General features: G+C 57.5%; 1 protein-coding gene across 5 annotated transcripts in view; it reads right to left on the reverse strand.

Moving 5' to 3' along the window:
* Positions 1–19313, reverse strand: part of KIF21B (kinesin family member 21B) — a 46954-nt gene continuing 27641 nt past the window's right edge. The window contains exons 21-36 of one of the 5 annotated variants that reach the window (XR_007208134.1): positions 18673–18774; positions 18391–18556; positions 18058–18118; positions 17694–17751; positions 17022–17227; positions 16491–16565; positions 16228–16341; positions 15559–15597; positions 13330–13466; positions 12895–13075; positions 11131–11295; positions 10452–10569; positions 9579–9749; positions 8910–9109; positions 8222–8484; positions 1–7645 (exon numbers count right to left, since the gene is read on the reverse strand). Coding sequence is in view for 4 of the 5 variants with exons in the window: in XM_048327947.1 (XP_048183904.1) it covers positions 8385–8484; positions 8910–9109; positions 9579–9749; positions 10452–10569; positions 11131–11295; positions 12895–13075; positions 13330–13466; positions 15559–15597; positions 16228–16341; positions 16491–16565; positions 17022–17227; positions 17694–17751; positions 18058–18118; positions 18391–18556; positions 18673–18774 (1893 nt within the window). In the remaining variant the exon portion in view is untranslated. Of the gene's footprint in view, positions 8485–8909; positions 9110–9578; positions 9750–10451; positions 10570–11130; positions 11296–12894; positions 13076–13329; positions 13467–15558; positions 15598–16227; positions 16342–16490; positions 16566–17021; positions 17228–17693; positions 17752–18057; positions 18119–18390; positions 18557–18672; positions 18775–19313 lie in introns of all 5 variants that reach the window. The other 4 variants (XM_048327950.1, XM_048327947.1, XM_048327951.1 and 1 more) reach the window with 4 other exon arrangements.

Below are 19313 nucleotides of genomic sequence, written 5' to 3' on the forward strand. Positions count from 1 at the left end.
TTCATGTCAGGAACATTTTATTTGCAAAGACAAAAAGGCAAGAAACAAACACAGCCATTGAAAAACGTACAGCAGGAGACCACAATAACTTACACTATTTACAGGAACACATCAAGGTATAAAACACACGCACACATCTCGTGCTCTGACAAACCCAGCCCGGGGCCGGGCTGCACAAGCCCACAGAGACAACACCAGCCTTCACAGAGCTGGCCTCTGGAAAAAGCTCCGAGTGTGAAAAGGCATCTGCTATTGTGCTCCTTGTGCGGATGGGAGTGATGGAGCAGGTGACACAGTGCTGCAGCTGCCCCAGCCTTGTGTGGGGCTGCACCTGGGGGTCCCAGGCCAGACGGAACAATTGGCAGGAACCAGGGCAGAGCTGTGATGGATGAGGGGACAAGCCCTGGGGCAGGAGGAAGGTGCAGGGCTGTACTTTTCTGGGAGCTGGGTCTGTGCTGGCCTCTGTCCCAGTTACAGCTGGAGCACCATGCAGCACCTGGAGGGGCTGGGGGTCCTCGTCCCTTCCCAGAAGGGCGAGGGGGGCTCAGAAGGGCATGCAGCCTGCAGGGGATGGTGAAGCTCCAGGGAGCCTGTGGAAAGCAAGTTGGAACCCTGTGCTTCACAGGGGTCATACCTGGGCTCTGTTCAGCATGGGGCAGGGGAGGGACTGGTGTGGGGCACTGGGAGAGCTCCCTGGGAAGCAGGCACCGGTTTTGCAGCACCAAGGCAGGAGGCAGCATCTGAGACCCCAAGGCAGCTGTGCTCAGAGGTGGTGAGGAGGAACAACGCACCTGGGGGGGACAGGATGGGAGCCCGGAGCTGCCATTCCTTGCAGCTGGCCAGCCCATCCTGTGTCATCAGGGCTGTAGGTGACAGGGAGGGGACACCGCCCAGGGGGGGCTCACAGTGGTTTGGGGATCCAGTGCTTTTAGGCTCCTGACACTTTTCCACCCCTGTTGTGCAAAGCTCAGCTCTGGGGCAGCCCTGCAGCCTCCACAGAGCCTGGAGCTGGCCCCTGTGTGCTGGGGTTGAGGAGACCCTCAGAGCGAGAGATAGGCCCTGGGGAAAAAAGCATAACCCAGCAGCTGGAGGAAGGACTGCAGGTATGATCACACCCTTGTCACAAAACAAGGTGCCCAAGGGCAAAGAAAAATGAGGTGCATGGCACGAAGGCAGCTCCAAACTGTCCTTGCCCTGAGGGGCTGTCAGAGGGGCTCTGAGACCACCAGAGGGGACTTCAGTGGTGCAGCAGGGCCCCTGACCCCTGAGGGAGCAGCCAGCACAGTGCAAAGGGATGGAACAGCTCACCCACGGCCACCGGCAGGCACAGAGCCCTCATCCCAGCCCAGCTCCTCCTCAGCTGTCTCAGCCCATGGTCCCAGTCTGAGCTCTGAAGCGTCAGAGTCCAAGGGGCCGCCCCTCCTACACCCAGCTGCGTGTGGGGACCTTGTGCTTTACTGTTTGGGAGGACCTGCACCCCAAACTGACAGGGTGGCTCGGAGCTCCCCAACCTCCCTGTGCCAGGGCAGCGAGGTCTGGCCCAGGGCAGCCCCCACCGTCAAGCTGGGGACAAGCTGGGGACTCCAGGGCTACCCTTGTTTATGTTCAGTGCCTGGGACTGAATCTAGACACAGCTACGTTTCCTAGGAATGAAAAATCAAACATCACACACCAGAATCAGCTTCTCACAGACCATGCCCAGCTTGAGCAGAGGCTTGTACAGCACCGAGTCTCTGCTGCCCTGCAGCTGCAGCAGGCTCTGGAACACGGTGGCTGGAACCAGCCCATTCCAGCAATGTGCTTTGCACAGACATTTCCCAGTCAAGAACTTCATCATATCTACAGAGAATATCTGTGAGAGCAGAGGAAGAAACACGGGCTGAACTGAGCCCTTCAGAGTTCCCTTTCCACCCTTCTGTGGGACAAGATGGGAAGCACATCCAGGCTGCCAATCAACCGAATAACCAAGGGCAACACCACAGATCCTCGGACCAAGAATCCCACTAGAAATGGGAGCAAAATCTCAGTGTTGCCACTGCACTGGGGGATCCCACTGCACAGGTGGGAACTGGCAGTGCAGGGGATGCCAGCCCTGCTGCCCTGCCCAGGAGGAGGCAGGGAGGGGAACACAGGGGGTAGTTCAGACATGCAAGGCAGGAGTGAGGCCACCAGTCCCCAGGATGAATTCAAGTGTCAAAACCGTAACAATAACAATAATTAAGAGAATAAAAAAAAAAGTCTTACACCACAAACTCCCCACCCCATCCCCAATACGAAACCCAATGACAACAGCACCCAGCTTGCACCGTGAGGTAGCTAAACCAGATCAACACCCAAGACATGCTCTTTTGCATGAGAAACAGCAGCCCACACAGGTACTGAGACCTACACACACACACACACACACGCACACACAGAGAGCTATGGGATCACAGTCACCCCTGTCCTGGTTCCAGCCAGGACAGAGTTAATTTTTGCAGTAGCCAGGAGGGGATGTGGCCAGAACCCCTTCTGTACCACCTCACGTCATTACTGGGGCAGGGGGACCGGAGTCTCTTCCAGGGAGAAGGGATCTCTTCCCATCCGGGTAGCACGGGCTGCAGTGAACATTTTGCATGCGATTCGCTCTCTCTTTTGTACACTTTTGTTGTTAATATTGTTGCTGGTAATTTGTTTTCATATCTCATTGCTGTTTCCAGTAAATTGTTCCTATCTCAACCTGTGATTTTTACTTTTTGTGCCTCCAGTTCTCCTCTCCGTTCCACTGCAGGGAAGGAAGGGGGTGGGGGGTAGTGGGCAGCACATGGCTGTAGTGGGAACACTAAATTGGGCAATACCATTCCTAAACCACAACAGCTTTTTTTGGCATCCAAGGCAGGGCTGGAATGGTCGAGATAACAACAGAACTGCCCAGAGTGGGCTGGAAACAAATTTGATCTAAACATCTTCTGTATTAGGTACTGAGCCAGTGGTCACAATGTGGCTTGGTCTGCTCATGTGGGTACCTAACCCTGTAAATATTTCTGTGTGTTCCCATCACAGTGCTCTTCCTCAGAGCAGGGAGAGGCATCAGGATTGCTCTGTTGATGTACTGTGGGATATCAGTTTATGACATGATAACATCAAGGGCACTGAGGGTCATTTGGGATGTGTCTTGAGTGTTGCTCTTCTACCCTTACATTGGGCACTCCTTTGGGAGTCCATTAACAATCATAACCAGCCTGTGGGGGGAACAGGGGAGGATGACCTCCCCCAGTCTTTCACCCACTTTTCCTCCTTGAGGCCTGTTAAAACAGCTTTTGAAGTTCTGAATTCCCTTGGGATGTTAAGAAAATCATATTCTTGCCAGGTCTCCTTAGTGAAGTCCACATCATCTTTGGAGTCAAGAGAGATTTCTAGGGAGGTTATTCAGCAATCTGCCCTGATGGGGAATAGTCAAGACTGGCATGGAATGTGGGAGAAAATGGGCCACTTCTGGAAGAAATTCTCTCCTCCAGTGGTTTGGAAACTCCCCCTGAACAAGTACAAGACGCTGAAAAAGTGACAGAGCATTGGCAAGGAGAATGCCGGGGCAGCTCCAGAGAGGAGCGACTCATTGCAGTGTGCTGGGCCCTGGTTAGCATTTATCAGACACTGCTTTTCACTAGACAGCAGAGCAACAGGGACCATGGCCAAACTGCAGCTGCACCACGGGAACAACCCGTGCTGGGAGCAGAAGAAGAAATCCAAGACCAAATCAGTTTGCACAGAGAGGGATATAGAGGAAGCAGGGCCCTCACAACAGGAGGAAGAGGCAGGGCTGGAGATAATCACCCAATCCCCATCCCCAGGTGAGCTGCGATGTGAAAAGATTTCAGCTGCCAGCTGGGTTGAGCCCCTGGTGACCCAACTGCTCCAACGCTGGGAAACTGCAGCCAACGCTGTGGAACCGGATGGTAGAGAAGCCGAGTCCTGGGATGCGGGCATTGACAGGGGGACTGGGAGGAGGACAGAAACTCTCAGCCTCTGGACGTGACTCCTGTCAAGCATGAGGGAAAGGTCTTCTCCCAAGGATGATCGAGTAGTGCACCCAAGCAGATGGAACGCCGTGGAGAAGGTACCCAGGACCTGAGGGAATTCGCTGTGTTAGAGGGAGTCCATAGGGATTCCAATAACCAACAGTCCCCTGTAGGTGCAGATGAGGTCCAGTGCACACAGTCCACATGGAGGAAGGTTGTACAGAGCACAGACTCATTGGCTCTGATGTCAACAGGAGAACAAACAGTGTTAGAGGTGGCTCCCCAACTCTGATGACGATCATCTTTCTTCCTTCCTACCAACCTGTGTCTCAACTGTGTAAAAAGACTGTCTAAGCCCGTGGACCAGCCCATGGACTGTGGACTGAGGAAATGTCCCACATCACACCAGCACGGACCAGAGAGGGGACACACCACAAGGCAACCTATGGTTTTACCTGCATGACTATGCAGAGGACAAGAGGAAGTGGGATGGAAAACCCACCTCTGCCCCGGCAGCATGGGTGTGTGAGCTGAGAGCAAAAACAACAACTGCAGGAAATTCTTCAAGGATTAATGCTGCTCCGGTTTCCAGTGGGCACGTGCTCAGACAGAATAAAAGGGCCAATGTCACTTCTGATCCTCCTGAATGCACCTTCAGTTCACATCTGCAAGAAGTGAGCAGTGAGGACCATGAGGAGAACTAGAGGGGCCCTGCCCCCAGCCAGGTGGGGAGAGCAGCAACGGGATCTGTCGGACTGTGTGGATCCATGGCCCGGCACAGCAGAGCCCCACGGGTGTAAGGCTTTAGCACAACGTACCCTGATGCCCTTGAGGTACACAGGGGCAGGATCCATTTCTTCTCTTCTGGGGAGGGGGGGTCTATTCTGGTCAGGAAAACACAGCTGCAGCCAGGTCAGGGCTCCAGGGTGAGTGATCTGCATGTGAATCATTCTCTCTTTTGTATACTTCTGTTAATATTGTTGCTGTTTTACTGTTTGTTTTTTATCTCACTGCTGTTTCCAGTAAATTGCTCTTATCTCAACCTGTGATCTTCATCTTCATGCCTCCAATTCCCCTCTCCACCCTGCTGGGGATGGGGGTGTGAGTGGTGCATGGTTTTAGTGGGAACACTAAACTGGAGAATACTATTCCTAAACCAGGACACCCCTCACTTCAAACCCCCCTGCCTTAGGGTGCTGCTGCCCCAGCATCAGCTCCCTCCCTTCACGGGCTGTGAGAGCCTTGAAGCTCCTCAACACGCTGCTGGCCACAGCAGCAATAGAGGCTCAGCATCATCCAGGACTGGTCACTCAGGCCTGGAATACTCAACAGGCACTTACAGCCTGCACATGGGAAGAAACTGGTGGCAAAAGGCAAGGCAGGTCTGACCCCAGGTCCCCCAGAGACACCTTCACCCACGGCAGCAGGGAGCAGGAAGGCTTCAGGGCAGGCACTGGAGAGCTCAGAGCAGACACAGATTCACACACGACACCTGGCTACAGCCAAACACACTCTGCCACAGACCCCCCCATACACACACAGCCCCTCCAGCCAGGCAAGGGATAAACCAGCTGAGGAATGAGTGCAGAAACCCTCTCCAAGACAGGCTTGGGGTGGGGGGACACCTTCCCCAGCCCCCCCCGTGTGTGTGTGCTACTGGGTGGTGAGGTCCCTGTGCATTTTTGGCTGCACCCTCAGCTCCACAGGTCACACGGGATGGATGGGCTCCTCTCCTCAGCACAGTCATCAGGCCTGGCTGGGCAAGGCTCAGCCACAATCACAGGGGGGCAGCGACTGTCCTGGGCAGGGTTACACACACACTCACACACACACACACAGGTACCATTTACCCTCCAACAAGGCAAGCCAGTAGGATGGAACTTTTCCCAAAAAAAGGCAACCCCCCTCCCCCATCAAACCAATAGAGATGCTCCTGTCTTTCATGATGCAGAGGAATCCCCACACTCCAGCCAGAATACTTCGAACAAGGCCTGGTGGCAAATGGGGCTGGTCAAGGTATCACTGTGGTTGGAGAGAGCAGAGGGGAAATGGTCTGTGCTTTATGGGGCAGGTCCTGGAGCCCCTGGCCTCCAAGATCCCAGTTCAGTGCTGGTGGGATCACACGAAGAAATCCTTAAATTTGAGTTCAGGTGCTGCTTCTTCTGTGACAAAAGGGAAAGGAGAGCGTGTGAGGCAAGGACACCCATCCTGGGGTCTCCTCAGCCATCCCACAAAAGCCCTGGGTGGCCCAGGGCAGGACAGAGCAGGGGATGGTCCAATGGGCCATAGGAGAGATGGAGGAAAGCTCCAGTGTGAGACCAGGGCCTTACCAGGCCCCCCCTTGAACAGGAGAGAGACAGGAAGGAGCCTGCAGAATGTACATCCTTGGGGAAACACTCCTGGATGGAGCCCCCAGACCCTCAGGGAGATGAGATTGTGCAAGATCATCCACTGCAGGATTGTCCTTGGAGCACAGGGGGAATCAGGGGACTTGTGCGAGATCAGTGTGTGCAACCCCCTCCTCACTGTGCTCCTGCCCCAGCGGCTGCTCCGTGCCTTGCTGGCTCCTCTCTGTCCTTGGATCCATGCGGGCCAGCAGGCCCAGCCTAAGCAAGCTCCAATCCAGGCAGAGGTCTGAGGGCAGAACCTAAGGGAAGGACAGACAGAGCCACAGCAGTGGGGTGACAAATCCTTGGCTTTTTTGCCCTGTAACCTCCATTCTTGCTTCCTTTCTCCAACCCAAGGGGGTTAACTCACTGCAGGAACCCACCACAAACCTGTGATGGGGGTCACGATGTCCCGAGCAGGGCTGAGCAGCCCTTCCCACTGCAGAGCAGGCTGGGCACATGGGGAAGAGCCCAGAGCCATGGGGCAGTTGAGTTTACAACTGGGGTTTGGAGAATGTCGAAGGGAACTGCAGCAGGTCTGTCTGGAAGTTGCCCGATGGAGATCTTCCCAGGCTTGCCGTGCCTCATGAGATGGGACATGGCAAAGGAGCGTAGAGGTGCACCCCTCTGACCGCTGGGGACAGGTCCACAGAGGACAGGGAAGGCCAGGAGTACCAGGAAATCCTTCTGTAGCCCCCACAGCAGAGGCGTCCCATGAGGAATGGCTCCAGAGAAGCACCCTCTGTGTTGCAGTCCTGGCCAGCAGACACCAAATGTCCTCGTGGAGTGGAGAAAGACTCCTGCAGGAACCAGCCCGGGAGCAGCACAGCATGGCAGAGGCCACATGAGCCCACAGTGGCAGGAGGGAACTGGGTGTCTCTGAGAAGGAGTCAAGGATCTCTGACCCCCAGAAGTCCTTACAGCAGGATGGGTGGGAGGAGGGATGAAACATTTCCTGTTCACTGGAGAACCATCGAGAAACCTCCGCAGGAGGGCAGGTGGAGCTGCTGGTGCCCCACAGAGCTGCTTCCTCGCAGGAGCTGACAGCGCTCAAAGTACCAGATGCAGCATTGTCCACCTCGCTGGGTCAGGCACAAAGAAATCCCTGTCCTGGGCTGAGCTCCGGGAGGTGACTGAGTCCTGATAGCAGGGGAGGCACCCTGACCTTCACCCTGCCCCCACGCCTTCCAGTCTTTCTGCAGTTCCTAGTTTGACCCCGCAGGCAACCTCCTCCCACTCCAGAGCTTCACTGTCAAGTCGCTGAGGAACAAAGGTGAGAGGGACAGCATGACCCAGGGGTCGGGGCAGGAGCCCCACGGACACTGCACCAGAGGCACCACGAGGGAACACGCTCGCTCCCCCTTCCCCCGCCACGGCAGCATGCAGCCCCCCCAGACTTCCAGGCCCTTTTCCCTTGGCAGGAGTTTGTCCGATGCACTTTGGGGAGAAGGCAAGCCCAATGGGGCTCAGCCTCCAGCTCACCCCACTGGCAGAAGCTGGGGACAAGGGGAAATGGTGACCTCCAGGGCTGACCCCACACCAGGACTCCTACCCGCCTTGAACGAGCTCCACCTAGGTCCCAGCAGTGATATCCAGGGAGCTGCTTTGCTCCTGGGGCATGGGCTGATTTGGGGGTGGCTGCTGACTCCCAACCCACTATCCATGCAAAGGCACGGGCAGGCCATGGCTTCCCACAGAGTTGCCAAAGTAGATGTGGGAAGGAAAGAAAAACAAAAAGCCAGTGAAACCAAGGCAGGGCTATGACTGGGACAAGGGGGGCGAGTCCATTCTAACAAAGACTTATCAAGTGGAGAAAAACGCAGAATAGTTTCATACCGTGAAGAAGCAGCTCAGACCAGAGAGAAAGGGGGGGGGGGGGGAAAAGAGAGAGAGGAGCAAAAGCAACAGTGAGAGGGACAGAGGGAGGGAGAGATGGAGAGAAAAGGGAAGGAGGGACGGAAGAAGAGCATATGAGCAAGAGAGTCAAAGAGCAGGAGGGTCAAGGCAGACTAGTAGCACGGCCCTTTATGGCAAGGACGCGTCGTGGAAGGCAAGGGGTGAGCCCAGGCACGTAATTCCATAACTTTACCCGGCAGTCGCTGTGGCACAGATGGGAAGTGGGGAGAAGGAGAGGCAGAGAGAGACAGAGAAAAAGGAAGGGAGAAAAGGGACATGGTCGAAAAGAGGATATCAGAGTCTTGCTGCCGAAGAGCTCCCCGAGAGCAGCAGACAATGCCCAGCCCCGAGGGAGAGGGGTCCCTGCGTGGGGAGTAACCCAGGACATCACCAGAGCGCGGGGGGGGCTGCCCAGGGACAGCTCTTGGCACTGCGGTGGGCAGGCCGTGCCGTGGGCAGGCTACAGCGGGCAAAAGGAGAGGAAGGAGCAGAGGGACTAAAAAGCTGCAAGACTCCCTCCCCGCTCCCTGCTCACCCAGCACACACCCACCCAGGCCCAGGGGCGACGGCTCAAACCCAGGGTCTCCCCCTTCCCAGGGGCCGTGGGGGCAGAACGTGCGAGGCTCACCTGGAGGCAGTGAAGATGTGCTTTGAGTTGGTGCAGATGGCGTTGATGGGGCTGTCGTGCCCCTTGATCTCCCCGACCGGGGTGAAGGTGTCCACGTTCCAGACTTTGATGACGCCTCCTCGGCAGGCGCTCAGCACCATGGGGCGGCCGGGGATGAAGGCCAGGGCACAGACCCAGTCTTTGTGGGCATTGGGGATTTGCTGTAGGTACAGGCACAGAGCAGAGGCCGTGACCAACCTCACCTGCAGCCTCACGAGCAGCCCCATGCACCCAGCCTGGGTCCTCAGGCCCTCACTGACACCCTGGGACTGACTGGGACCCTGCAACTGGCGATGCCCAGTTAGCAGCCAAGGGTATGGACTTGAAAGTCATGGCTTGGCTTCTCCCCTGGGCAGGAGACATCAACCCAGAATTCAAGGTGGAACACAAGCCCCCACATTGCAACTGATGCCACAGCCTGTCTGAAGGAGAGCTGGCGATCCCAAGCACCCTGCTGGACAACTGTGGGGGCACAGCACACCCACGCATGGCCCAGGACTGGGAGTGTGCTCCCTGGTGAGCTCCATGCAGGACACTGGCACGAGGTTTCTGGACAACCCCCCAGGCCCCAGCAGCAACACCCCTGTGCCCTGTGTCACCACAGGACCTGTGCTCTGCTCCCCTCCAGACCTGGATAAGTTCCTGCTGCTCCAGATCCCACTTCTTGATGCCGTTGTCCCTGGAGCCACTGAAGAGGACATCTCCCTGGATGGCCAGGCACTCGATGCCGTCGTAGTGAGGGGGCTCGAAGTTGTGCGTGGGGCCAATATTGCCCACCATGCCCTCCGAGAGCTCAAACACCTGGGGAAGAGCAGCAGGTAACAGGCCACAGATGGCACTGGGGACAGAGCTGGCCCTCTCCTGGGGAGTTTGGCCACCACCCTCTGTGTTCTAGGCTCAGGGCACCTACAGTGATGCTGGAAAGGGGACTGGGCATTGGCTGCTGGAGGCTTTTTGGGACTGAGGGTCCTGCCACAAGCAGAGATCTGCCACCAGGGACAGCCCCACTCTGCTGCATTTTACTCATGGTGAGCCTTCACACTCCTCAGGAGCCAAGCTGAGAGCTGAGTGGGACCCTGTCTCACTCACTGTCTCACCACCCCTCCTCACTTCCCTGGTGACAGCTCTACTTCAACCTGCTGAAACCTGACAGGAAGGGACAGGCTCCTGCTGTGCTGGAGCTGTGACAGAGTGGGCACAAGGCATCTTTATCAGAGGGTATTATCGAGGAGAACAGGGTGAGCTGCTCATCTGGGTTGGCCATCACATGCAAGTCCCAGCCATGGAGTCTGATGCATGAGAGAAATGCAACTTCTTCTCCAAAGGTGCATTGTGGACCAAGCAAAAGGCAAGATTTAGGAAAAGGAAACAAGTGAAAACCTCACATGCAGAGGTGAAAACAGAATCTGGGCTCAGCTTTCAGAAGGAGAGAGGAGTCAGGGGTTGCCAACATCTGGGCTTCCCTACAGGACTGGGGGTGCTGCTCCTCAGGGGGGAGAGTACCTTGACGTAGTGATCTTTGGAGCCTGTGACCACCAGGTCGTGGTTGCTCGCCGTCTGGTTCACCGTGAGACACATCACCGGCCCGATGTGGCCACTCAGCTTCCCCACGGGCTGCAGCCTGGGTTCAAGGGCACAGATCAGCCCCTCCTGCGTGCTGGAGCTCATCCAAAGGGCCCTCCCAAGCACAGCCTCCCCCAGCCCTGGAGCACCCCAGGAGGAGTTGTTCCCTTTGGGGGAGAGTGGGCAGGGAGACCCCATTCCCTGTGATTCTGGGGGAGGATGGCAGCCTCGGAGTGTGCCAACATCTGGCTGCAGCCTGAGAGTGTGCCAACATCTGGCTGCAGAGCCCAGGCTGCAGCACAGGGTTCGCAGCCCAGTGCCCACTGGGCAGGTAGGAGGACAAGGCAAAAGCAAGGCACTGCTGCTCATCCCACTTGCCTTTTCCCTTCTGCTAAGCTCTGCCCCGTGCACAGAAAAACCCCCCACCCCAAGCAGCTCCAGTGCTGCTCATCTCCCCTTGGGTCCCATAGGAAGGGGTCCCGAAAATCCTTATTCCAGGCAACTTCCATTGTGAAAAAGGCTTTCACGTTCCCCAGGAGGATCATTTCAGGCCCCTCTGAGCAGCCAGTGCCCACCTGGCACCCGCAGGATGTCCTGCCCACGCCAGCACTCCCCTCACCTGCTCAGCTCCCAGACGCGGACGGAGTTTCCCGCAGCGGCGTAGAGCGTGGTGCCCGTGGGGTTGAGCGCGATCTGGTTGATCTGGTGCTCCCCCTGCACGCTGGTGACAGTGCGGGTGGTGGTCCCAGCACACGCGTCCCCAGAGATCACCTGGCCAGAAGATCTGAAGCAGGGAGGGTTCAAAGGGGGAGGATGAGTGGAGACCAGAGCCACTGAGGAACCGCCCAGGGCTGTTGGCTCCAGGCTGGCACAGCTGGGTCCCACCCTGAGGAAAGGCCCTGCAGGTATCCCTGTCTTTCTGGCCACAATGGGACCAACAAGAGCTCTGTCCCACAGACCAGTGCCCGGCCTGCAGAGGCAGCCAAGGATGTAGGGTCTGTGCATGACTCGGAGCATCCTGCCTGGGTTTCCAGCTGAGGGCCACTCTGCTCTCCTCCCATGCCTCTCTGCTTCCCACAGGAAGAGCTGCTGAGTGCTGGCATCCAGCACAGGGAAGCAGAGGTCTTGGCCTCTGTACCATGAGAGAAGCACCTTCAGGCTGAGGCAGATGAGCAGAGGCTGAATGGAGAAAGGAGATCTGTGCCAGAGCTAGTGGGTAACTCTGACCTACATCCTGTCCTAACCTTTGAGTCCTACTCCAGACAGGCAGCCACAGCTGCAGTCTGTCCCATGCTCCTTTCTGGTCTGCACAGGGATCCAAGTTTCCCACTGAAGAGCCTGTGATATGCCCAGCCACGATGCAGTTTGGGGCTGTGCCCCCCTGCTGGAGCTGCCAGCTCCCTGGCCACCCCCAGAACAGCTGCAAGATCTCTTCAAAGCTCCTGACCCTTAACAAGGGCAAGCACAGGATTCTGCAGCTGGGACACAGCACCCTGGTTGTGTGCATACAGCAGGGAATGGAGGCTGGAGAGGTGGGAAAGGACCTGGGGATCCTGGTCAACAGAAAGTTCAGTGTGAGTCAGCAGTGCCCTGGCAGCCAGGAGGGACATCCATGTCCTGGGAGGCACCAGGCACAGCTGGGCAAAGGAGGGGATTGTCCCGCCCTGCTCTGCGCTGGGGCAGCCTCACCTCAAATCCTTGGTGCAGTTTTGAGCACCACAATATAAAAAAGACATTGGAGAGCATCCTAAGGAGGGCCACGAGAATGGTGAAGGGTCTGGAGGGGAAGCCTCGTGAGGGGCAGCTGAGGTCACTTGGTTTGTTCAGTGGAGACTGAGGGGAGACCTCACTGGGGCCTTCAGCATCCTCACGAGGGGCAGCAGAGGGACAGGTACCAATCTGTTCCCTCTCATGACAAGTGACAGGACCCAAGGGAATGGCTGGAGCTGAGTTGGGAGATGTTTAGGTTGGATATCAGGAAAAGGTTCTTCCCCCAGAGGGTGGTTGGGCACTGAACAGGGAATGGGCACAGCTCCAAGCCTGTGTGAGTTCAAGAAGCGTTTGGACAACGCTCCCAGGCACAGGGTGGGATTGTTGGGGTGTCTGTGCAGGGCCAGGAGGTGGGCTTGATGATCCTGGAGTCCCTTCCAACTCAGCCTATTCTGTGACTTTATGACCCTGAGTCTTTGCTGCAGGAGGTCCCCATGAGTTCCCTCACCCCAAACTCTCTCCCAGCCTCCCTGTTCCCTAAGGAAGCAGCACTGCAAACTGGCACTAAAGGAGCTGTGTCTGGCCATGTCCCCTGTCCCTGCAGGTTCTGGAACTGGCTTCTGCAAAGCCAGAGATGCCCAGAGTGCCCCAGGTCCCCCAAAGCTGCACGTACGTGAGGGTGCGGATGCACCGGGCCGAGTCGCGGATGTCCCACACTTTGATGTACGACGTGGACACGGTGAACACCAGCCCCGTGTGGCTGCAGTACTTGATGGAAACCACATTGTTTGGGTGACCCTTGAGAGAAGCGATTTCTTGGCCTGTCACCAGGTTCCACATTTTGCAGCTCCGGTCTGTGGGAGGAAGAACATACCCAGGAGTGTTGGGGGTGTCTCCTGCAAGGGCATGGTGGCCTGGGGACAATATGAGCATCTCCCCCCACTCACAGGGCCAGAGGAAAGGAGCCAGCCAGCCCCAGGGCAGGACAGGGCAAGGCAGGGCTCAACACTGAAGACAGGGATGTAATGCCCAACACCTCCCACATTCCCAGTGCCAACCTGCTCCCACAGCATCTGCATCTTCCCTGTCCCCTCTGCCCATCACCCACCTTTGGACCCAGTGAAGAGCAGCTCGTCGGTGGCATCCAGGCAGAGCACAGGCTTGGTGTGTCCCTCTGCCACCGAGACACACTGCAGTGGGGCTGTCCGGGCGTTCTTGGTGCCACCCACTGGGTTAATGATGCCCCTTCACAGGAGAGAGAGAACAGGTACAGTGCAGGGGTGGAGAGGCACTGTGCCCACAGGCCCAGGGCATGGAAGAACGTGAGCTGTCTCACACCAAGCATCTTCCACTGCCCAGCAGTGAGACGGGCTCCTCCACCTGAACGTGGCGTGTCTGAGCTGAGGTCTCTGTGGAAACCCCAGGAATCTCCCCAAGGCAGCCCCTGCCTGCCTCTGCCCCAGCAACACAGAAAGGGAAAGGGGGAGGCTGCCCAGTGGCCTCTGCTCTCCCCCAAACCTCTCATTTGCCAGCACAGACCCAGGACGGCTCAGGACACTCAGCTCATTGGCCCTGAGGTCCCTTTTGGGACAAACTGTGCCCTCTCCAGCCTGAAGCAGAAGCTCTGCTGGGATAAATGTTTCAGGGTACCAATATCAGCACCCCTGTCCCTTGGAGGCTGTCAGCCTTTGGCTGGTGACATTTGGAGACAGGGCCTCACTCCTTTACAGAGACCCCAAGGGTGACAAAGGGCAGCACCAGCATCTGCACCCCACATCCCTGCTGCAATGGCTGCTCCTGCCCCCACCACTGGCCCTGGGCAGGACAGGACCTACCCTGCCCAACCTGCTTCCAAGGGACACTACGGTCTGTCCTGGGGTACACATCATCTGCTGACCCCCTCCACTTCAGACATGCTCAGGGTGCTGAGGACCACCAGCCTGACCCTCCCGTGTGTGACCCCTGGCAGCCCCGATGTGCCTGGTCATCAAGCACAGCCACAAGACCCCAAGTTGTGCTAGTTTCTTCTTACAGGCAGGGAAACTGAGGCATGAGAAGGGCTAGAGAAGGGCAAGGTTTGCATTAGTCATGAGGAGAAGCACAGGCTCATTAATTTGGGTTTGGAAATCGCATGCACGTGATGTTCCTCAGCTCTGCACTTACCAATGCCAAGCCAACAGCCTTCCCCCCTCACCCCTAGTGCTTCCACCAGGCTCAAAGCAACACTGAACCCAAGGGGAAATCCCTGCTCTGCAGGGTGAGACATCTTCCATGGACTGTGAGTGGTTGCCTGCCTACAAACTGCCCAGGGTGACCCAGCTCAGAGTGGTCTGGTGTCACTTCCCCAGTGGCCAGGGGAGCTCAGGGCACAGGCAGAGTGAGGGGACACCTGGGTGCTGGAGGGCTGATCACAGAATCATGGAATGGTTTGGGTTGGAAGGGACTTTAGACATCACCTCATTCCATGCCCCTGCCATGGACAGGGACACCTTCCACTAGACCAGGTGGCTCCAAGCCCTGTCCAGCCTGGCCTTGGACACTCCCAGGGATGGGGCAGCCACGGCTTCTCTGGAAAAGCTGTGCCAGGGCCTCACCACCCTCATAGGGAAGAATTTCTTCCTAAAATCTAGTCTAAATCTCTCCTCTTTCAGTTTTGTCCTGTCACTATTGAAAGTTGCTCTCCCTCTTTTCTATAAGCCCCTTTAGGCACTGGAAGGCTGCAATGTCCCTAAAGGATGGGGGAAAGGTGGTCCTTGTATTGGGAAACCTCTATAGTCAGGTGGGTGCAGGGGGAGAAGCCCAGGAGAACCTTAACTCCAAGGCTGAGCTCGGCATCACAATCTGACTTCTTTAGGGAAGAGACTGATCTTTTCCAACTCAGCACCAGGGAAGCACAACCAGGCACGAGGGGAACCTGAGATATTTGCCTGGAAGAAGCTTGCACAAAGGACGTGCTGCAAGCACCCTTCCCCACCATCTCACCATCCTGCTGGAGAGCTGGGGAAGGGGTGGGACAGGGTGGGACATGGTGGCCTCATGCTGGCGAGAAACCATCAGAGATGGAGGAGAACATGCTGCCAACCCAAAGCAGCCAGCACCCATTAGTGAGCCCAGCACCGTGCACCAAGGGCTAATCCAAGCAGGAACAGCTTGAACTTGCAGCTGAGGGACAGCATCGGGCACCAGAGGCAGCATGCCAGGAGGGGACAGACACACAGGCCGGGAGCGGGGTAGAGCAGCAAGGTGCAGGCAGGCCAGGGGGGGCCAGGGAGAGCAGGCATCTGACAGAGAGAAGGAGGAGCCGAGAAAGGGATAATAAATAGAAAGTTGTCTATACCTCAGCACCTCCGAGACAGAGGAATCGCTGTCATCAGACCTAGGGGCAGAAAATTAGCAGGATTATGGGAGAGAAAACCCAGACTAGAGAAGGCAGCAGTGGAGTAAGAGGTAGAAGATTGTTATTGCATCCAAGCCAGTGTAGGACAGAGAGGAGGAGTGGAGGGAAGGAGAAGGAGAAGCACACATGGAGAACCAGGGGAGAGCAGAAGAGCAGGAGGGCATGTGAGGATCAGACAGCAGGTCTCCATCAGGGAACACCAGCGCTGCTAGCAACACCTGAGCCACGAGCAGCACCTGCCCTGCTGCCGGGAGAGGCTGGAGCAGCACTTGTGGGTGGATGCCAGTCCATCAGCTTCCTCTGAGCCCTCATCCCCTCACCCCATCCTGCTCCCTCGCCTTTCCAGGGGTCCAAGTCTGGCACCACCCTGTCTGCAGGCAGAGGCCAGGACTGTGAGCTCAGAGGGGGCACAGTGGGCAGGAGCACAGCATTGGCATGGCAGCTGCTCCACCACAGGGAGAAGCAGGGAGGTAAAGTGGTGACAGGACACTGGCTGGAGCCAACCCAAGCCCTGGTGCTCCTATAGACCCCACAGGACTCAGGTCATGCCATGTGCTATCACAGTCTGGGTCCCCCTCACTCAGACGCTCTCACCCCACCAGGACTTACTTATCCAAGGCAGATCCCTGGCTCTGGGTGCTCGTGAGACGGGAGAAGACGTTGCGGTCATTGCGTGGACGGGTGGGTGGGGATGAGGGTGGTGTGTAGCCAATGTCTGCAGGCCTGAGCCAAAAGGACCAGAGGGACACGTGACTTGGGAACTGCTCACCTGGCACACCAGGGTCCAGAAGAGCTGCCCAGACAGCATCCTTCCACACTGCTCTGGGCCACACAGCCTCCCCTGCCCACATCACCACTTCTCCCAAGCTCACCTGGCAGGTTGCCCGCGGTCATAGGATTTCCGCCTTGTCAGAGGTGAAGTGTCCGAGCCCCGAGACTGCCTGGGACTGAAGCAAGTGAAAAAAGCAGAGTGGGTGCCCACCCCTGCACCAGGATCCCTCCACAATGAACACTGGTGTCCTCCCCCAGAAGAGCAAATGAGAGATCAGGCTACCCTGGAGTGAATCTTGAGGCAGCCCATGAGCACAGAGGCTTTTGGCAACCCAAGAAACCTTCAAAAAGGCTGATAATCCCGAGCAGGGAGTTGAGGACCCTCGCACCCCCCTTCTTTCCCTCCTCCTGAAGCACCCTCCTCTCCACCTGCAAAGGATACCAACGTACTCCTACACCCTCTCCAAGCCCCGCTGAAGAAATTCACCGCTGCATGCTGTAGCCCAGCATGGACAGATGCAGGATTGGGCTCACCTTCACCCCTCTGCCCCTCCACAGGCCAGGCACAGCCTCCCACAGGCCCATGGCTCCACGGGCCTCCCAGTGCCCAGACACTATCGCCCCATGCTCACAAGGTGCTTCCTCGTGTGGGCAGGCTGATGGTGCGTGACACCTTCTCCTTGTAGTAGGGGTCTCGGATGGAGAAGCCGATCCCATCCTCTTTGATCTCCATGAGGGATGCCAAAGACTTGGTGATGTTCTTGGTGGAGACGTCCAGCGTGGGTCCCAGACACTCAGCTGACACTGCCTTCATCTGCCCTGAGAGCTTGGGTTCTCCCTAGAGCAGGGCAGAGGGCTCAGGGGTGGGCAGCAGGGGGGCAGTGGGAGCAGCCAGTGCTGTGGGTTGGAAGCGTTTGTGCTCTCTGGCCACAGAGCAGCTCCCCCTGTCCCACTGGGATGCCCATCACAGCCAGCTCTCCGCGCAAACACCACAGCCTGCACAGAACAAGGGCTGCTTCCCTCCACCTCTGCCCCACATGGGGACCTCCTTGGTGCCACTTAGTGCCAGGTTTGGGGGCACTGGCTGATGTGGTAGGTGTTTCCCAAGTCTCTGGGGCCTCAGGCAGGAGCACTGTGCCAGGAGACCTTGGTTCTGCCCATCCAGAGAGCAGCCATACTGCCTTATGCCAAGCCTGGTTCCCTGAGGTGCAGACTGCAGAGTAGAGGCCTGAAGCATCACTGAACATCCCTCCATCCCTCCTCCCAGGCTCTGGGACAAGGCCACACAAAAAAGGCCAACTAACCTTGAACTTGAAGTCATCCTGGCTTGCTGAGCCCTTCATGGTGAAAGACTGGGAGATGCTGCAAGGAGAAAGGAGCAAAGACAGACCTTCAGTGCCAAACTCTCTTCAGAAAGCTGGTGCCACTGGTCCACCAGACTCCTTGGGTCACCCTCTGCTCCCCAGCACCTTTTCTCCAAGGAATGACCAAGTCTTCACTCCCTGCTCATGTCCAAGAGACATCCTGCTCCCCCCACCAAGGGCTGGCCACCACAGAAAAGCTCAGGTGGGGCTTTGTTCATCCACGCCCCTCTACGAGGTCCCATGAATGGCACCAGGCATTGTGCCCCGGCCACCACCACCTCAGGCAGCCAGGCTGGGTGCTCACCTCCCATCTGAGGCCAGGCTGAACTCAGAAACTTCCTCATCCGTGCTGGTGTAGCCGTTCTCTGTGTGAGAGGGACACAAGGCATCAGGGGACACCACTGCCACCAGCCCCATGCGACCGCACAGCGGAGGGACAGCCCAGGCAGCCGTGGGGGGTGACCCAGCCCTTGTCCCTGTTATCCATGGCCAGGGCACATGCTCCCACCCAGCACGGCCCTTGGGGCAGGGTCCCAGCCACAGCACCTCCAGGTGCTTTCTGGAGGGCCGCTACGGGTGGGCACCCACCCCACGGGCAGCACAGCCGGCCTGAGGATGCACCTGCCTCTCGTCCCACCTTGCTGGACGTTGTGGATCAGTGCCTGCAGCTCAGGGTGTGACTCAGCCTTCTCCCGCAGGGCATCCAGGAGGGCGTGGTTCTGCGAGGAGCTGGCCACGTCGTTCTGCCGCAGCCGCCCCTCCAGCAGGCGGATCTGGGCCTCCTTCTGGGCCACCTGCAGCCCCTGAGGAAGAAATGTTGCTGCTCAGAGAGGTGCCACAGGTCCTTGCCACCACGTTCCCACCCTGGCACCCAGCAAGATACCCTGTCACACATCCACACCCCAGCCCAGCCCCACACCTTGTCGATGGAGGCTTTCAGGAAGTTGTCCAGCAGCAGCCGGGCTTCGGCCAGGGAGCAGGAGCTGATCACCACCGAGGTGTCCGTGGAGTCCAGCTCCTCCTGAAACGTGGAGAGACAAGAGCTGGATGCAGCAGGGAAGCTTTGCTGCTGGACGTGGGACAGGTGGAAGGGCCTCCATGGCCAGCACAGCACTTCTACCACCCTGCAAGCACTGCCCAGTCCAACGCTCACCCTCCCCAGTCTGCCCAGTGGCTGCTGGGGAGATCCGGCCATGGGGCTGTCCAACGCAGCCTGAAGGGCTTATGCACTGCTCCAAAAATCCTGGTTCCAGCACTTAACTGGACACTGAACAGACACCAGGCTCACCCAAATCCACAACCCAAAGCTGAGTGTGAATTAACAGCAGCCCTCCTTCCCTGCCAGTCAAGGTGACAGCTGGGGACAAGCCAGGGACAGCACATAGCCTCCGTTTCAGGCTGCAGGCATTGAGGGGAGTTGGGAGCTGCACAGTGGCATGCCCAGGATCACAACTGGACACAAAACCTAGATGGTTTCTGCTGGGAAAAAGCCAGTCCTCCTGGGATGTTTCCAGCACACGAAGCAACCATGGGGACAAGTGACCACCAGCCCCATGGGCA

Source organism: Corvus hawaiiensis, chromosome 24, assembly GCF_020740725.1.
Source record: "Corvus hawaiiensis isolate bCorHaw1 chromosome 24, bCorHaw1.pri.cur, whole genome shotgun sequence".
NCBI classification, from domain to species: Eukaryota; Metazoa; Chordata; class Aves; order Passeriformes; family Corvidae; genus Corvus; species Corvus hawaiiensis.